The sequence below is a fragment of the Argopecten irradians genome, chromosome 7 (genome assembly GCF_041381155.1).
Source record: "Argopecten irradians isolate NY chromosome 7, Ai_NY, whole genome shotgun sequence".
Taxonomy (NCBI): Eukaryota; Metazoa; Mollusca; class Bivalvia; order Pectinida; family Pectinidae; genus Argopecten; species Argopecten irradians.
The window spans coordinates 21,691,296-21,711,170 of NC_091140.1; the positions used below are offsets into that span (position 1 = coordinate 21,691,296).

The window sequence follows — 19,875 nt, forward strand, 5'->3', positions numbered from 1 at the left end:
TAAGTTTGACTAAATAAAATAGTTGTAACAGGAGATGAGAAAATGTAACAGCCAGACCAAAATGTATCACTCACATGCATTACATCAAAACTCATTGAACACGTCATTACAAGTGCAACTAATACATATCTGGAAACCAACAATGTATTATACGACTTACAACATGGATTTAGACCCTCCAGATCATGTGAGACTCGACTAATATAATTTATACAAGACCTCAAACAATCAAACAACAACAAAACACAAACAGACATCATCATAATGGACTTTGCCAAAGCAAGTCCCACACAAACACCTACTATACAAACTAAAATATTACGGAATCACAGGGAACCCACACACATGGATCAAAGACTTCCTCACACACAGCACCCAGACCGTAGTCCTTGAGGGAAAACACTTAAATAAGATACCAGTAACGTCAGGGGTCCCTCAAGGTATCTGTCTGGGACCAATACTCTTTCTCATATACCGGTACATTAACGATTTCCAAGAATACCTGAAACACAACAAACTATGTCTCTTTGCAGATGACAGCTTTATACACAAGCAAATACACAACCAGAAGGACACACTATACAGCTACAAGAAGACTTACATGTACATGCAGCAGGACACTGGTCGCAGGGCTAGCTGATGTCATTCAACCCAGACAAATGTAACATCATTAGCATCATACTAAAACGAAACAAAATACACCATAACTACACACTCTTAAATCACACATTAGAATATGTTCAGGACAGCAAATACTTAGGGGTTACACAACAACACAACCTACGCTGGGACAAACACATAATTAACATCACTTCCAATGCAAACAAATCTCTAGGCTTCCTGAAACGCAACCTAAAAATCAACTCACCACACATAAAAGAACATGCATACAAGACACTCTCTAGACCCAAACTGGAATACTGCTCTTCTGTATGGGACCCCTACCACACACACCAGATCACACAAATAGAAAAAATACTGTGCAGTGGCATCCCACTACGAGACCCTTATACCAGTTTAGCGCCAATTTTGTAACCGGAGAAAAGAAAATGTAGTGGTCTGACCGGGATTCAAACCCGGGACCTTCGAACACTAGCCGAATGCTCTACCGCTGAGCTGCCAGCTGGTCATCCATGATCAACCCAGTCAATACTGCTACACAGTAACTATTGAATACTGTGTGATGAAATGCAGTTTTTAATCATGCAAACTTATCTATCCATTTTGTATACGTATCACACAGAAACTTTCAAGGCAAATAATACATATAGGATTTGTTGTGCAGATAGATATCTGACCGTGATTGACACTATATTTCTGTCATTGTTGTCATTTCTATGATCTGCAGTTTAATACTGGTAATTAATATAAAGTATCTTTTAGATTTTTAATTTCTTATTTTACACAATTGTATGTGCTTTTATATTTCAGTTCAAAGACTGAGTGCATCTTTGTCAAAATATGTGTCTGGTTCATTGGATAATATACAGCTAGAAGTAAGTGGTGTTATTTACATTTTACTGAAACTGATGATAAAATATAGTATACATGTATATCACTTTGACTTTTTAACTACATTTTGATAAAATCTTACTTAAAATAAATAAATGCAGATATTGAGGATTATGTTATTTTATTATGTTTGTAAATTAAACCAACAAATAAAAAAAACCAAAGTATCATGCTATTGAGAAAAGACTAGATAAGATAAATTTGTCAGCAATTAATTTTTATTTAAATTTGATAAGCAGATTGAAACTTCAACAATTATAATATGTGCAAGTTTATTGAGCATCAGTGCACTATGATGGCTATTTATAGGGACCTCTTGCCCAGGAAGGACCTACAGCGCCATGGCTGACTGATCACAAGTATGTCACAGAATATACTAATTTCTGTCAATGTAATTCCATTGTTATCTAAACCAGTACAGATTCTGAACATGGGATGATTTTTGGTGTATCTTTGTATAATCTTGTATTACTGATAAGTTCTCTACCCTGGCTTATATAATTTGATTTCATTTGTTACACTCATTTTTATTGGTTAGAAGTCCATAATATCATAAACCCAAATGCTTACCAGGTGAATACTTATCACATTTATGATGTACTTTGTGGAGTAAATCTTTTGAGAAATCAAGCTTAACAGATTAATGTAAAATAAGCCTTGAATGTATTACTTTTTATACGTGTCATTTTCGTATTGTTATACATGTACGGGTATGAAGAAAATGATCATTACGGTATTCACTTTTAACAGTGTATTATCTCCCCTGATTGCTGAATATGATCAGCAGCTGAATCAGTTACAACAGGAAGTAGATCTGTACAGAGTAAGTAATTATTTACTTCATTAATTCTGGATAATTTCTGTGTAAATGACTTAAATGACTTACTAATAACGGAAAAATGAGGAAGTTATTAGTAAATCAAACAATGTAAAGAATTTCAAGGAAAATCAGCACAGTTTCAGACTTTCTAAAGACTATCATTATGTTTATCCAAAAATCAGTATTGTCAGGACTGCTTTAAATATTTTCTTTTCCAAACTGAGATTATTCTATATTATTAGATTAACATAGACATAAAATTTAAAAAAAATTATAGGCAAAATGTTCGGTATGAAAATGATTGATATTCGCAATGGATTGATTACAACAAGGAAATGCCTTTGAATTCAGTCTTGGTGATGAACATAGAAGATACTGTCTGTCTGTACAAAATCCATATATTAGCAATTTAAATAAATTGACCACCCATTCCCTTCTTTCCTTCCCAATTCTTTCTGTTCTTTTTTTATTTTTTTTTCTCTCCCTCCCCTCTCTCTATAAAAAAAAATCAAACAATGAAATTATAATGATGAATGAAAGAATGGCAGAGTGAAAGATATGCATGGAAGATAACTATATCAATAATTCATGAATATGTGATTAATGTAAAACTGATGTATTGTTTGACAAAAAATAAAAAATTACAAAAAAAAAAAAAAAAAAAAAATAATTGACCACCCATATCACTATGCCGTGTCTCACTTTATAATCTGATAATTAAATAGTATTTTCAAATTTTTCAGGAAGAAATGGGAAATTTGAGGCCAGAATTAGATAGAGTTGTAAATGAAAACAACCTATTGTCAGCACAGCTGAAAGAGAAGCTAGACAACCACTTGGCTGGTGTGCCTGCTGACACAGAGGGTGGAGACTACAGTCCTACAACTGAAAACGAACAAGTTTTACAAAACCTACAGACACAGGCAGATAGTGCCTTACAGGTAACAGGAGCTCTTTATATATGGGACAAGCATGTAATCCTAACCATGTAGATAAAATAGATTACCGAATTTTCAAGATAGTCTTTTATCATAAAGTATTCATGGTACAGAGCTTAGTAATAGATATTATACTGACTTTTGGAATATCTGTAGTGGTATATGTTCAGGTCATGAAATTTTAAGGTAGAAATTTTGTGTTGCCTCCAGATCATATAAGTCAGTGGTGATGTAGATGTCAGTGTGTACAACAGCTTCAACATTCCTCAAAGGGTTTTCTGTTAAATAAGTCAAGTTCTTGCTTTAAGTGCTTGCTTCACCTTGTGATGGCGTTTTGGAGCTAAAAGTCAAAGGTCAAGGTCACTGTCACTATAAAAAGAAAGTTATTTCTTTCCTGTAACTGAAGTTGCCGCCAACACATGCACTTCATTGGAATTGTTTTATCAAATCTGGTAATTTGATATTTATTTATAAGAACTCCAAACTTTTTATGATATTTTCATTATTTTAGTTGTACATTGTAATTTTACATTACATAATTTCAAATTTTATAATATTGTATTTCCACTTAATATAATTGTTGTTTTTAAATTCAGGAAAAAGAGGCTGCAATATCTCGATGGCAGGAGGCTGATCATGAAATCGACAGACTGCAGAGGCAGCTTCAAGTATGTAGCAAATATGGTGTTTGACCCAATATGCACACACAAACTAGGAACCACATTAACTGAACTAATGAAAAATAGATATACAGTGTACAATGTATTACAATTCAATGGAGATGGCTCTTGCATTACAATATGACTATCTAGCTACAAGATATATTTTAAATGAAAGCACATCTTGCTGATGAAATGTTAGAAGAAATCTCTCTACATTCCTAATATCTGTATAAATTTTTGCCAAAACTCAATAATGTTGTCTGTATTGCAGAATGAAAAAGACAGTCACCAATGGAAAGTTGTGGAACAACAAGCACACAAGGTACAGTTAGTACTGACTTACTATCATCTGTTTGTATGATCTTAGCATAGTTCAGCAGCAGTATTTGTTGTATAGATAATTTATTTAATATTTTCGTTTTTCATCATCTTCAGATTATCATCTGTGTTATAATGTTTTATGTATCTCAAAATTAACTGAAAGATGTACCTGCTCACTATACAGTACTTACAAAAATATGGTAATAATAAACTATTTGCCCAATTTGAAAGACATTCAAAAAAACTTCTATTTGTTATTACTCTTTGGCCTAAGGGATGGCAGTATCCAAATGGTTAATAAGTCCTGGCATATTACCACAAGCCCTCCACCCCTGGGTTGTGAGTTTGAAATTCATGTGAAGCAGATGCTAGGCACTTGTGGTTTTACTCCGGGTATTCCAGCTTTTCCCCACCATCTAAATGTGGCCCATCCTTAAATGACCCTGGCTGTTAATAGGATGGTAAACCAATAAACTTTAATACCAAAAATTCAATATTTTAATCAGGTAAGACAGGTGTGGACAATATTTCCTCAGGTTTAAAAATGTAGTGAACACAGTATCAGTATGTTTGACTGTTGGTTGTTACAGATGCAGTCCGAGTACTATGAGACCGTCGGTACCCTAAACAAAGAGCTGGAGGACACTCAACAGGATCTCAGGTAAACAAACACTAATTGTGTAAATATAGTTGTATATTGTTCTGAATGATGATGATGATATAAATTACAGAGTTACCTCCCTTGCGGGTATGCATCAATAATGACATCATTACTTTGTGAGCAAAAATTGTGTCATTTTCTCTGGAAAACATGATGTTATACTATTAAAAACATGACATAATGATCAATATCTACCCTCAAGGGTAGTTACTCTGTAATATACAAATACAGAATAATAGTTTAGTGCTCATTATTTAGTTCACATAGAAAAGTTGTGAACTAATTTGATATGGTTGGATTAGAAAAATAATAAAAATTAAAAATGCAGTATTTGTTGTATAGATAATTTATTTAATATTTTTCATCTTCAGATTATCATCTGTGTTATAATGTTTTATGTATCTCAAAATTAACTGAAAGATGTACCTGCTCACTATACAGTACTTACAAAAATATGGTAATAATAAACTATTTGCCCAATTTGAAAGACATTCAAAAACACTTTTATTTGTTATTACTCTTTGGCCTGAGGGATGGCAGTATCCAAATGGTTAATAAGTCCTGGCATATTACCACAAGCCCTCCACCCCTGGCATGGGTTGTGAGTTTGAAATTCATGTGAAGCAGATGCTAGGCTAGGCACTTGTGGTTTTACTCCGGGTATTCCAGCTTTTCCCCACCATCTAAATGTGGCACATCCTTAAATGACCCTGGCTGTCAATAGGATGGGTAAACCAATAAACTTTAATACCAAAAATTCAATATTTTAATCAGGTAAGACAGGTGTGGACAATATTTCCTCAGGTTTAAATATGTAGTGTATACAGTATCAGTATGTTTGACTGTTGGTTGTTACAGATGCAGTCCGAGTACTATGAGACCGTCGGTACCCTAAACAAGGAGCTGGAGGACACTCAACAGGATCTCAGGTAAATAAACAGTAACACTAATTGTGTAGATGATGAAGATATAAATTACAGAGTTACCTTCCTTGCGGGTATGCATCAATAATGACATCATTACTTTGTGAGCAAAAATTGTGTCATTTTCTCTGGAAAACATGATGTTATACTATTAAAAACATGACATAATGATCAATATCTACCCTCAAGGGTAGTTACTCTGTAATATACAAATACAGAATAATTGTTTAGTGCTCATTATTTTGTTCACATAGAGAAGTTGATTTGATATGGTTGGATTAGAAAAATAATAAAAATTAAAATGTTAAAAAAAATAGAAAAAAACAACTGTTGTTTATACCCTGCATCCCTTTTCAATGTCTAAACTAAACATAAAAAATAATGTATCTTATTTTTTAATTGTGTGATAGGCATTATTTTACTATCTGATTAAAATGAGATTGTTTTTATTTTATTTTCACATTGTAAGGCTGACTAAACAAGAGTTAGAAGCAACATTAATGCAAAACAAAGATCTAAAGAAAAAACAATAAAGACTTGGAACAACAGTTGCAGTGGAAGGTAGGTAAAAAGCTGGCAATTCATAATCAGTGGTAGCTGTAGTGTAGATGGTTCTTTTCAATTCATATCTCTTTTGTTATCTGCAGTGGTAGCTGTAGTGTAGATGGTTATCTTCAATGAGTTTGTGTTCATGATATTTCTTGGAAAATTGCCTTAAAATGTTCGCCACAAACATAATATATGTATATCGTAGAACACTTTTTGTTAATGTTAATTTTAATTTATTAACATTGCTTGTTATTGAACCCCATCCCTGTTATTAACTGGATGTGGTCAGAAAACCACCCAAATGTTTTTTATGCTGATGAGCATTGACATCGTTGACACCGTTAGATTCTTGACAGAAAAATGACTATAGTTTGCCAATTGCACCCAAACTTGGAAGTAGGTGTATATTGTTAATAATTCATGCCAAAAATAACAACCAAAATCTTTATTCATTTTGAATCTGACACACTCATTTTTTTTAACGTACTTGACATTGTAATTTGCTACATATACACATTTAAATTTCAATAAAATTGGATTTAGTGCAGTGTTTCTGGTATAGTCCTTTTGGCCTCCAGGGGGTGGCAAGGAGGGGCGGGGCCCAAAAGTAAATCCTTTTAAATACAATTTGCGTAACAACATATTTACTTCATAAAACAAAAATGAAAAATATTAATAAAAAATGATTTCATGCATATGTGATTGCTATGTGATGTAAGCTAAATTCTCCATTTATTTTCAGGACCAGGAGATTGCAGATATTCTCTTCAAGGAGGGTGTATCCGACAGTAGAGTTGGAGATATGAAGAAAATCTTAGACAACTTGCAAAACAAGTAATATAGTCAACCACTTTTTCAACTTTTGTGAAATTAATATTGATAAGATTCATATCCATGATATTTTCTCAGGAGTACACACACTATTGATAAGTTCTAAGACATTATTCTGAAGAAAATTTAATTTTTCAGGTTAACAGGAACAACAAAAGAACTGGATACACTTAAGATGGACAAAGAAGGTTTGGAAGCCAGAGTTAAAGAAATGCAGAAAAGAAAGTAAGTGTAGTACACTGTATTTCTTTCAGACATCACGAGGACTTCCAACTCTTTTAAATAAATAACAAGGTGTCTAACAGTTTATGTGTTTGATTTTCAGGAGAGTCCTGCACTAGCTATCCTATAAGTTTTGTGTTGTAGTTAAAACTGAAGTCTTGATTTTCAAGAAAATACTATTAAAAACCTATTTCCTGTAACCACTGTCTATAAGGAAATAGCCAATGTAATGAGAGATATAATTCCTTAAATAAGTAAGTATGTCATGTCATAATTTTGTCAATGAAGCCGGTAATCTATAATCTAATACCTGATTGATTGTTATTTAAAAGTTCCCTTCTGTATGTATGTTATCAGTGCTGAACTGGAGGCCAAGGAAGTGGACGCAGTCACACAAGTTAGGGATGCTGTCCAGATGGTGGAAAATGCTGTCATGGAGAAGGAACAGGTGAAATACTATAATAATAATATGATTTTATTAGATACTTGTATAAATATTTTATGTTGTATTACAGTTTGGTAAAAGAATCAAATAAATGTGACTACAATAAATTAAGACTACGCAAAAACAAAATTCATTTTTAATATTCACTTGGATCCTTGCTGAGATATGAAGATGCAATACAGTGAATTCCTCTTAATGTCATGTTCCATTTGTCAGACCAAAAATGTGATATTAACAGGAATGTGACATTAATCAACATGACATTAAGTGGTTTCTACTGTAATAGCAATTTAAAGTGTTTATAAGTCATATAAGCTGTCCATGTATTCATTGATATGTGTGAATAGACAAGTGTTGATGTTAACATTACAAATTATTCAAATTTCATATTTTTTTTTTCAATTTTATTATATTGAAATATCTGTTTGTATATCTCTTGACTCTTCATGAAATTGGGCAATAAAGTTTGAAATTTTAAACATTGCAGGCAGAAGTTGAGGTGAAACAAAGGGAGGAAGAAATTGAAAAACTTCAAGATTCTATAAACAAACTAATCAACGAAGCTGGCATTCGCACACGACAAGAGGTATGTATTCTGTCTTTTCATATGAGAGTTTGTTTCTGCCATTGCGGGTAAGTATTTATGATGACATCATAATGTTGTGGGCAACTCACATCATTTTATGTGAAAAAAATTATGCTATGCTTGTAAACACATGATATCACAATCAATATCTACTTGCAGAATTATCAATGGTACAGTGCATTTAGACACTTACTTCTTTAGTAAAGATTACAATTATGACTGAAACAACAGTTTTTACCTGTTGTATAATAATGAACAGCTCAGGGATTTTGATTGTCAATAGTAATTATAGTTTGTCTTATTTATATTATTCAGTAATATTTTGTCAAACACATTGGTGATAGTGTTATTTTGTAAGTGATGGTTGAATTGTCCTAAAATACAAATTTTTACACTGCAAAGTTCTCATTAAAAATATTAAGGTAATCAAATACTGGTATGATATGATAAATAGATTATATTTAAAAGCATGGAAGATGTCCCTTAAACATGTATATTTTTAATTTGATTTAACCAAAAGATTTGAACACTTGCATCATATCATATGTAGGTTGACAACATCAGACAGCAGAGTAACGAGAGGATCAGTAAACTCACTGAAGAACTCCACAGTATGGAGATGGTAAGTCTTGTTTACTGGTCAAACTCACAGAGGATCTCCACAGAATGGAGATGGTAAGTCTTGTTTACTGGTCAAACTCACAGAGGAACTCCACAGTATGGAGATGGTAAGTCTTGTTTACTGGTCAAACTCACAGAGGAACTCCACAGTATGAAGATGGTAAGTCTTGTTTACTGATCAAACTCACAGAGGAACTCCACAGTATGGAGATGGTAAGTCTTGTTTACTGGTCAAACTCACAGAGGAACTCCACAGTATATGAAGATAGTAAGTCTTGTTTACTGGTCAAACTCACTAAGGACTCCACAGTATGGAGATGGTAAGTCTTGTTTACTGGTCAAACTCACAGAGGAACTCCACAGTATGAAGATGGTAAGTCTTGTTTACTGGTCAAACTCATAGAGGAACTCCCACAGTATGGAGATGGTAAGTCTTGTTTACTGGTCAAACTCATGGAGGAACTCCACAGTATGGAGATGATAAGTATTGTTTACTGGTCAAACTCACAGAGGATCTCTACAGTATGGAGATGGTCTGTCTTGTTTACTGGTCTAACTCACAGAGGAACCTCTACAGTATTGAGATGGTAAGTCTTGTTTACTGGTCAAACTCACGGAGGAACTCCACAGTATGGAGATGGTAAGTCTTGTTTACTGGTCAAACTCACAGAGGAACTCCACAGTATGGAGATGGTAAGTCTTGTTTACTGGTCAAACTCACAGAGGAACTCCACAGTATGGAGATGGTAAGTCTTGTTTACTGGTCAAACTCACAGAGGAACTCCACAGTATGGAGATGGTAAGTCTTACTTCATTACTTCATGTGTCTGTCCTGTGTACTGGTCAAGGTTACAGACATATGATGTATATCTTCATTAATATATCTAATCTAGCTGCTTCCTGTATACTATCTTTAAACTTGTAAATTAGCAGGCATTGTTTAGTTCATTCCATGGAGTAATCAGATACATGTCCAAAAAAAGTTGCTAGTGGATGAAATTTTAATTTCAACAAAACTTTAATTCAATAATAAATGGAAAAAGAATGGAACAACAGGCAATGACTATGTGAGTTTTCTCCTAGATCCTGGTTCTTAATTGATGGTAATTTGGTTTTGTTAAGGAGAAATAAAATTGCACACAGCATACATGTTAGATGAATGTTTGATCACTTTTTGTTGTAGGAGAATGCAGAGAAGACTGAGATGCTACAAAGAGCCATTAGGGAGAAGAGAATGGTGGAAGTAGAACTAGAAAAGGTAAGAATTTACACCTACAGTATTGTAAGTTAAAATAAAAAATTGATGTATATGTATATATTTACTGTAGTGACCATGGTGGAGAAATAGGTAAGATCCACCACCAGCCCTTCACCTTATATTGACAAGTTTGATATTTATATGGAACAGTTAGTATTTACTAACTACTAGCATCATGTTTCGTTCTCTACAAAAACCAGCCACATCTGATTTGAACTGTTATCAGAATGTAAAACACAAGAAAACAAATTTTGCTCTATTCGAAATACATACTTCTTAAATGTTGATACAATTTGAATTTCATTTCATTTTTTTTTCGGAAAAAAATAAATGAAGTTGTTGAATTGTTATTCTCTGTACAAAAAAATGGTTGTAACATCTTTAATGGTTTGGACCTTTCATTTTAACTAAATAAGTGTAGTTTTATCATGATAATAAATATGATGAACGCACTACATGAGACATGTCTTTATCATATTATATTCATATCATGATTAATGCAGTAAAAGTTGTTCAACTCCTTTATCAATAATATGTTTTATAACCAGTTACTATGGTTACTATTTACAGGCATTCAAAGACTCCATGGCGCAGGCAGCAAAGGAAAAGGATGCATTCGAGGACCTGAACAGACGAGCAGTGAATGCAGAGAGAAGCAGAGATGACAATGATGTCAAGCTTGATACTTTACAGAATGAACTGAAACGACAGGAGATGAAGTGAGTCGTTTATTGGCTGGCCTCATTACAGTGTAATAGTATTGATTTCTGCTGGTGGTTTAATTTTTTATCACTAATTGATTAATCAAAGAACTATGGGTACTGCATGTGTGGTCAAACTGATCTTGGTCTTGGAAAGGAATAGCTTGTATACAATATTTTTGTTATGTATGTGTGAGCTATGGCACCACAGCATACTTATACATAATCTAGGTGTTAACCTAATGTGTCAAACCAGATGATAGTGGAGAATTCTGTAAATATATAGAGTTATGTACCCTTGCAGGTAGGTATTGATAGTGATCTCATGTGTTTGCAAACGTAACATCATATTTTTCAGAGAAAACGATGTGTTTGGCTAACAAAATGATGTCACAATGAATAAGGAGGTAACTGCTGCAATATGCAAATACAGAATAGAACATTAATAGGAAAGGACATGTATTCTGCATATGTGGAAACTGAAATCAAAAATATTGTTTTGAACATATTGCATGTTAATGAATGATAAAAAGAAAGAAAGAAAGTTTATTTGGAAGCATATTTCAATGCAATTGGTAACGACCAAAATGATATCCTATTTCTTCTTTTTAGTAACGAACAGCTCAAGAGCCAGTATGAAACCCAGTTTATGCAGATGACAGAGAGGATGAAACAGATGGAGAATGAATTTGAACATCTCAACGATGACAGAGTTCGCCTACAAAATGAAGCAGATGAAATGAAGAAATCTGTATCGGCAGCTAATAAGGAGAAAGAGTTTTCAATGCGTAAATACCAAAAGGAGGTTTGTACAGGAAAAAATACAGAGTATCATCATAATTAAAATATCAAACTCATGTAGATGGGGAGAAAACATAACCAAAAATAAAGGTGCTAGTGCCTTTGATTTTGTATTTGTTGCAGACTAATCTACCAAATGTGATTCTTTTAGGTAAGGAGGTGCTGTTACTGTATAAGACTAATTCTGCAGTATTACTTTGACTCATTAAAGTTTCTCCAATACTACACATGGATATCCTAGAGATAAGACAACTCTTTCTTGCACAGGGGAGGGGTGTGTGTAAGACAACTCACACATGCTAGAAAATTATGTGCTATAGATGCTGCATAACCATGGTGTACATTTTTGATGACATCATCAATATGGACACAAGTGATGGCAAGGTGAAAATACTTGAATCCTATAATACTTTTGTCATTTTCATTATAAGTATGGGAGAAAAATAATTAAATTTTTAAACTTTATCTCTGTACACTTTATAGACCACTGTGTGTAACATTCTAGTAAACCTTGACCTTTACTTTCTTTCTATCATATAGAAAAAACTTTATAATTTTTATATCACTAGATGACGATTCTCGAGAATGAGCAGCAACAGAAGATGCAGGATTATGAAGTGCGACTACAGAGCTCTGAGGATGCCAATCGCCACACTATGGGGGAGCTAAGAAAACTGTTGACTGGCCAGCAGAGAATGTCCGCCAAGTAAGGAAATACTGCCAGTGTTTCATTAAAACAGTGTTAATCATAGCAGAATAATTCTTTTCAGGATAAATGCCTACAGAATTTATATATCAAGTCTTACAATATCATATGATAACAGCTACTCTAACTCAAGCCAGTCTTTGATTAGCTACTGAAAACCATTTTTCTTTTTTTGCATGCTATTTGCTTTCACAATCAAAGTAATGTTAGTTAAGTTACCTCTGCAAATTTTAGTCCGATAAAAAGAATTCCGAAATTGTTATGTTGATCTAATATTGTCTATCTAGTATAGATATACAAAGAGATTTCTGAAACTGCATGCAAGGTTCGGAGGGTCCCAACCAGAAATATGTAGTTTGTTTGGTTTAATGTTCGGTCAACAGCAAGGGTCAACATGTGGTCAGTGCCAGGTGAAGGAGGTGGAGGAAAGCTGGAGTACCCAGATAAAAACCATCAACATGTGTTCAGCAACTGCTCCACATGGGATTCAAACTCATAACTCAGAGGTGCAGTGCTTGTGGTAATATTTTAGGACACGTTAACCACTTTTAAATAATGTGTGAAGACTGATTATGCTGGTCACATTGTATGGATACTGTTCATCATTTTTAGATGGAAAGAAGAATGTGAGACGATAACAAAAAAGTTTGAAGTAAAAATCAATGATATGAGAACAGAGATGAGCCATGTGCGCAGACGAAATGATGAGTTGACTACTCTACTTCGGGACAGCCAAGCAAAAACTATGGAGGTAAGATCTGCTGCTATGGATAGATGTAATAATCTGCGATTTGGTTTCTTTGTAATTTTATTTGTTTATGCCATAGCTATAATAAGCTGATTGAAACCATAGCACTTTTAGGATATTTGATAACTTTTACAAACCTTCCCTTGGATACTAAAGATGCTTGCTGAGGATTGATTTTCAAATAACCATGAAGAAGGTCAAAGGTCAATGTTTCTGTTGCCAAAAATAAAACTTATTTGCTTTCATATGGAAACACAAATGGCAGGTGGCAAATTCTCTTCTTAAGGATTCTTCTTAATGCATTTTTTCATTCAATTTGAAACACAGGCAGAAAAGATGATTACCGATTATGCTCGAAATATCTACCGTATGGAGGAGAGGGTTCGAGAGTCTGAAACGAGAGCTGCCGAGGCCACCAAACAGGTAAAAATTGCAACCTCAGAACAGTGTATAAATTAGTCCAAATACAATATCCAACGAATCTAGATAAAAAGATGACAACAATCTTAAAAATTGTCATGGGTCTTTAACAGTTTCAAATTCAGTCTGATTTTATTTTCTCTGACCGCAACTTGATATGGGAATACACATAATTTTTGTATACCAAAAGCTCTTCCTTCTTCTTTTAACATTAGTTAATGATTTAAAAAAGATAAACAAAAAAACCAACTATTTAAAGTAAAATGAGAATTTGCTTTTGTTTGTTTTTCAGTTGTCACGCCAATCTGTGAGACAAAGACAGATTCAGAGTGAACGAAGAAGTTTGATGAACGAATTACAGAGAAGTACATCAGGGTCACCGAACAGGTCAGCAAGGTATGTGGTACAGTTATCTGTAAAGTGTTATTTTCTGTCTTTGTATATTACAGAGTTATCTCCTATGCGGGTATGATGAGTTGTGACGTCATTACTTCAGCAAATATTATGGCGTTTTCTCTGAAAAATATGACTTTACATTCAAGAAACATGACTAACAATCAATACCTACCTACAAGGGCAGATAAGTCTGTAATATGTAAATACGGAAGAGATACTATACAAATATAGCATTTTGGTGAGGTCGATACATGCTTATATCAACCAAAGAAAAAATATTGACCGAGGACGTAGTCCGAGGTCGATATTTTTTCTGTGGTCAATATAACCATGTATTGACCGAAATCAAAATGCTAATATTGTTTTATTATTTTTCTGGATTTTCTACATTTTTAAATGAGTTTGAAACTAAATAAGCATCGCATTGTAAATTCCGCTTCGTGATGACGGTTACAATCTTATGATTTTGTAACAAGTTTATTTTAAAAACAACATATGAAAACAATTGATGCACTTCATGCTTTTATTACATGCACCCGATGCATGCGTGTTTGTTAATTGCATACATGTACATGTACTCCATTATACCTGTAGCTCAATGTCTTAAAGACACAGTCAATAAAGTGTATAGTTTGTTCTTTGTTGAAATAATACACTTCGAAGTCACACATATATTAACAGATTCAGATTGACATTAAGATACATTCTCTTATGCTTAGTACTCCATTCCATAATACAAAAATCATATAAATACAGTAGGATTAGCCAAGGCCTAACGTTGTTACTAGCCTAGTTGGAATTTTAAAAATAAACATCAAACGTATTCACTATTCAATGGCTCCAGATGCTTAATGAATGTTATTCGATTATTTCCTACTCTCCTACCGTGTTTATGCTGAAAATGTAAAAGTTTAAACTGTAGTCATCAGCTAGAAGTCATCATCATCCTTGATAGAAACCGAAACAATCAACGTCGTCTGTCACATTTGGTGGTTACGCTTCAAACTGAGGTCATTAAAGCGTTTGTTTAAAAGCGCCAGGAACACGAAGCGTTTTGGTAACGTAGACGATATCTAAAAATAACCGTGCAATATACTTTTTCTATAAACTACTTCCGGAAAAATCGTGCAATATATTTTTTTATCGGTGATCACGTGCCGTGTTTTTGACCAATGAGAAGTGACAAAAAATCCAGAAAAATAATAAAGAAGATTATTGTTCTATAATCTCATTGAACCAAATTTGAGTTATACATTCAGTACATGTATATCATATTTAAGAGTCTTGGTAAGAATCTCCAAGTTTTCTGTGAATGATAATATAATTGTACAATATTTGATAAAACATTTATCTAATTAAAGTGGTAGCCTAAAATAAATATTGTAATACATGAATTTCTGTATCATGTGCAAAATTGATGTTCAAATAAAACAAATATTACAGTTTTTTCAAATGGAGAGGTAATGTTTATAACGTCTTAATAAGGACGAGGACGACTTAAATGTTTAATATTGTAAACTCACACAATGGATCATCATACAATTTAAGTTTAACTAGTTTGTTACACAGTAAATATTCTGTATTTGAGTATTACAGAGTTATCTGACCTATGCAGGTAGTTATTGATTGTGATGTCATTTGTTTGCGAGGGTTACGTTATACTTTGCAGAGAAACGATATGAATTTCGCTCACAAAATGATGATGTCACTATGCATACCTACCTGCATGGGAGGTAATTCTGTTATATGCAAAGACGGAATACTATTGATACACTTTTAAATTAGATGCTATTAATTGTAGTATTTAGAACAACAAGGTTGGGAAATAAACATGAAGTAAAAAGGGGATGGACAGGGTTGGAGGGGATGATGAATAAAGTGGAGTTTCTGTTATTGACATGGGTGGTGTTTTTCCTCATATTAGTTGAGAAATTTCCTTTCTTTGCTGATAGGATCAATCACATCTTGATTTCACTTTTCCTTCAGCGCCACCGTCAAGTAAAAGTAACGACACATATGGTAGTTACTTGCTTTCTCCCCCAATTTTTGTCTGATTCAACAGTTGAATTCCTCTGTAGTCTGTCATTTTTGTTAGTTTGAAAACATTTATTTCCTGTGCACAATGTCAGATGTATGTCAGAGTCAACAGTTGATTTCATGTGCACCACATGTCTTCAACCAATAAATGCCTTCTTCCAGTTCCTGCCTTCACATGTGTATTTGTATGGTTACACATGACTTTTAGCAAAAATGAATAGCAGATGATGACTTCTAATAGAATAAATTTCTACTGCCTGAAAATCCATGTGTAATCTTACAAATACAGACTGTACCTATGTGATGCGACTCACCAGCTGTCAGTTTTTGCCACACAAACTACCTTAATATCATGTTGTTGATATGTTCTTGATTAGTTTGTGGATTGTTATTTTTAGGTAGAGAAGTTATAAACCTTTTGTATTTGGTTTATTCATTTTGTTGTAATTTACACCTGTCTTGCGCCTAGTAAATTGATGTATGTCCACACAACTGTGTCAAATGACTCACAAATTTCTTGTTAAATCATGTTTTAGCACGATTTCCGTTGTCCGTTGTCCGCCCGTCTGTCTGTCAGTTAACAATTCTTGTTACCGCGATTTCTCAGAAAGTGCTAAAAGGAACTTTTTCAAATAGGTTTCCCCTAGTGCATATATTGCATTTTGGGACCGATCGTTCAACAAGCAGCCATCTTGGATTTTAATAATTGATTCAGCAGTTTGTTACCGCAATTTCTTAAAAAGTACAGAAGGGATCTGTCCCAAATTTCATATTCATGTTCCCCTATGGCCCTAGTTGTGCATATTGCATTTTTGGACTTATCGGTGAACAAGATGGCAGACAGACTGCCGCCATCTTGGATTTTGATAATTGAAGTTTGTTACCGCTATTTTTCAGAAAGTACTGAAGCAATCTGTCTCATATTTTATATGAAGTATGTATGAAAAAGTTTGAAAAGTAGAGAAAAGATCACCCTTTCCTTTGTCAGACGTAGATCATTCTTTAGTGGGCGCCAAGATCACTGTGCAATCTCTTATATAGGTCGATGATTGTCATACTATTATTTTCATAAAATATCATCACTTACTAAAAGTGTTATCACATCATTTTGCTTTTTATTTAAAATTATTTGTAGAAAGCGCTAATGATTTTAAAAGTATCTCTTTTAAGTATATGAACATTAATGCATTAAATTGAACTCAACCCAGTTACAATTAGCGATAAAGTTTCATTATAAGATTTGATTTCATAAATAATTCAATCTTTAAGAATTATTAATTTTTATCCTTTACAGATTTGGTGACTCTATGGTGATAGCTGAGCTCTCCACTAGTCATAGAAGTTTAAACAATTCAGCATTACACGAGTCTAAACTAAGAGATCAAGAGGACGCTTTATCAGACCGATGACACAACTTACATAAGTGCCTCCTACATACTGGTATGCAGTTACATGTGACTGGGCTACAGTCATTTAATACTGCCTCAATGTGGCTACAAAAAGTCCCGAACAGATTCAAGGTAGCTGTCAGAATACATACAACGTATTAGGCTCTGAAGGTGATATTTTGATGTGCCAGATTCCGTCCTCTAAGAAATCTGTTGAAAGCAAATAAATTAAACAAGCATCATGGACTACTCATTTTTCTGTATGGAAGTTCAGAATTCTGTAGATATCTGGGTCCTTGTATGAATGACCTGTAAATATTTATCTGTTTTTAAACAAAGATGATTGGACCAAAAAGTACCACAGAATTTTTGGATCTGATTATTGTCGCAGCAGAGAAGGGTCATTGGACCCCAGGATAGGTTTCTAGTCTGTCTGAGGTGTAGACTGTTATATTCACAATTCAAGAAATTAAAAGCACAAGTACAAATATTAAGATCATTGTTAAAATAGGCTAAGCCTTTCATGTAAAATTTTCCGTCCATCTGTCCAATTTTTCCATCTCTTAGCCGGTTTCAAAAACGTTCCTTATTTAATGATAATGGATTTCCTCCTTCCAATAAAAAGCATTACAGAAGTTAAAGAGAAAAGAAGAAAAAAAAGTGTTTTTTTTTTAAGTTATGAAATGCATTAAGGAATGTTCGTGAAATTAGAACATGCTACATTCACTGTTCTTATCATAATGACATTGTACTTCAATGCATAATTGAAACATTTTATTTATTTTAGCATATAGTGCAAAATCTGTATTTCTTCCTAGACAAGGAACAAATGACTATTTTTCCTATTATATATTAACTACAATGTGCTAGAATAACATGACACAAGTAAAATTTGGTAGATTTCTGTTAAGATTGTCTTTTTCAAAAAAGAATAAGGCAGTTTAAACCTTTCAATTATCATATTTTTTTTCAAGGCAATTTTTCCCAATTACGACTTTATTTAAGATTCAATAAAGATTTTCTTTATGAAAATAATACTTGCACAAAGTATTTCGTACTGAATTCTAATTATCTATAACCATCACAAATTACAGTTATAACAGATTGTTTGTTTATATAAAATATATTGTATATCCTTGGGGTATATATTATGTTGTAATTATTTACTCTCTGTTATTTATATTCAGAAAAGCAAGATATAGTGTATAGCCATACAAACACTTTTCCATATCATTATTATTTTGTATATTAAATTTTGCAAATCAAAAATTTGATGTGCATTTATTAAGTTATTTTTTGTATACTGTGTGAGAGAAGTTGATATGATGCCTTATAAGACAAGTTTGTGAGCAAGGATGAACATATTGATGGTTGTATGGACACAGTTAATTTTATATTTATAAAGACTACAATAATAAAACAAAATAAATAAACCGAAGTTGTAGTTGTTTTATTTATAACTTTGAAATCCTACTTTTACAAAACTGATAATTAATTATTGATCGAATTTCATTGGGATATCATTATTGACTAAAACACGTTAATTGGATTTAATTGGTTTAACTTCCTATTAACAGCCAGGGTCATTTAAGGACTGTCAGGTTTTGGAGATGGAGGGGGAGGGGGGATTACCAGGAGAGAAACCATTGACTTATGATCTGTACCTGGCAACTCTCAATAAAGGTTTCATACCGGAAACAGTATATGGTAAAGTGTCATCTTCACCTAAAACACATCAAAAATTTAAATTATCCAGATAAGAGATATAAGGATAATGTCTCCTTTTCCAAAAGACTGACTGGCTATTTAAAAAAGGTTTTAGATCCAGTTATATTTAAAGGTGTTTTAGGTCATCCTGACCCAAAGGGTCAAGGGTGAGGATGACCTATAGTCATCATGTTTCATCCGTCGCCATCCTCCGTGCGTAAACTTTTCACATTTTGAAATTCTTCTCAAGTTCTATCATACGATTTGGCTAAAATAATGCTGACATGGTTCCAACAAACTGTTGTTATTTTTTGGGTCAATCCGAAATCCAAAATGGCCGCAGCAGCGACCATCTTGAAAAAAATATTTTGAACTTCACAAGTTCTACCGGTACGATTTGGCTGAAAGTTGACTGAGATGAGCCTGACATGGTCCCGAACAAGAGTTGTTCTTTTTCGGGTAGATCCGAAATACAAGATGGCCGCCACAGCCTCCATTCTGAAAACAAATTTTGAACTTCTTCTCAAATTCTGTTTGTGCGATTTGGCTTAAACTTGCCCGAAATGAGCCTGACATGGTCCCAACAAAGTTTGTTACTTATTCGGTCGATCCGAAAAAATAC

At 33.4% G+C, this 19,875-nt stretch overlaps 2 protein-coding genes across 2 annotated transcripts in view; one reads left to right on the top strand and one right to left on the bottom strand.

The window, feature by feature from the left end:
* The window catches only part of LOC138327837 (coiled-coil domain-containing protein 22 homolog), a 26,366-nt gene extending 25,128 nt beyond the window's left edge, over positions 1-1,238 (bottom strand). Inside the window, exon 1 of the mRNA XM_069274253.1 lies at positions 602-1,238. Within this exon, the coding sequence (XP_069130354.1) occupies positions 602-609 (8 nt within the window). The 5' untranslated portion in view covers positions 610-1,238. The remainder of the gene's footprint in view (positions 1-601) is intronic.
* Positions 1-18,984, top strand: part of LOC138327836 (sodium channel and clathrin linker 1-like) — a 20,907-nt gene extending 1,923 nt beyond the window's left edge. The window contains 22 exon segments of the mRNA XM_069274250.1: positions 1,432-1,496; positions 1,822-1,871; positions 2,263-2,335; positions 3,076-3,273; positions 3,867-3,938; positions 4,204-4,254; positions 4,844-4,914; positions 6,307-6,358; positions 6,360-6,398; positions 7,129-7,220; positions 7,356-7,442; positions 7,797-7,887; positions 8,372-8,470; positions 9,021-9,092; positions 10,275-10,349; positions 10,920-11,068; positions 11,663-11,855; positions 12,421-12,557; positions 13,170-13,308; positions 13,633-13,728; positions 14,018-14,121; positions 17,453-18,984. Coding sequence (XP_069130351.1) covers positions 1,432-1,496; positions 1,822-1,871; positions 2,263-2,335; positions 3,076-3,273; positions 3,867-3,938; positions 4,204-4,254; positions 4,844-4,914; positions 6,307-6,358; positions 6,360-6,398; positions 7,129-7,220; positions 7,356-7,442; positions 7,797-7,887; positions 8,372-8,470; positions 9,021-9,092; positions 10,275-10,349; positions 10,920-11,068; positions 11,663-11,855; positions 12,421-12,557; positions 13,170-13,308; positions 13,633-13,728; positions 14,018-14,121; positions 17,453-17,567 — 2,120 coding nt within the window. The 3' untranslated portion in view covers positions 17,568-18,984.
* The last annotated feature ends 891 nt before the right edge of the window (positions 18,985-19,875 follow it).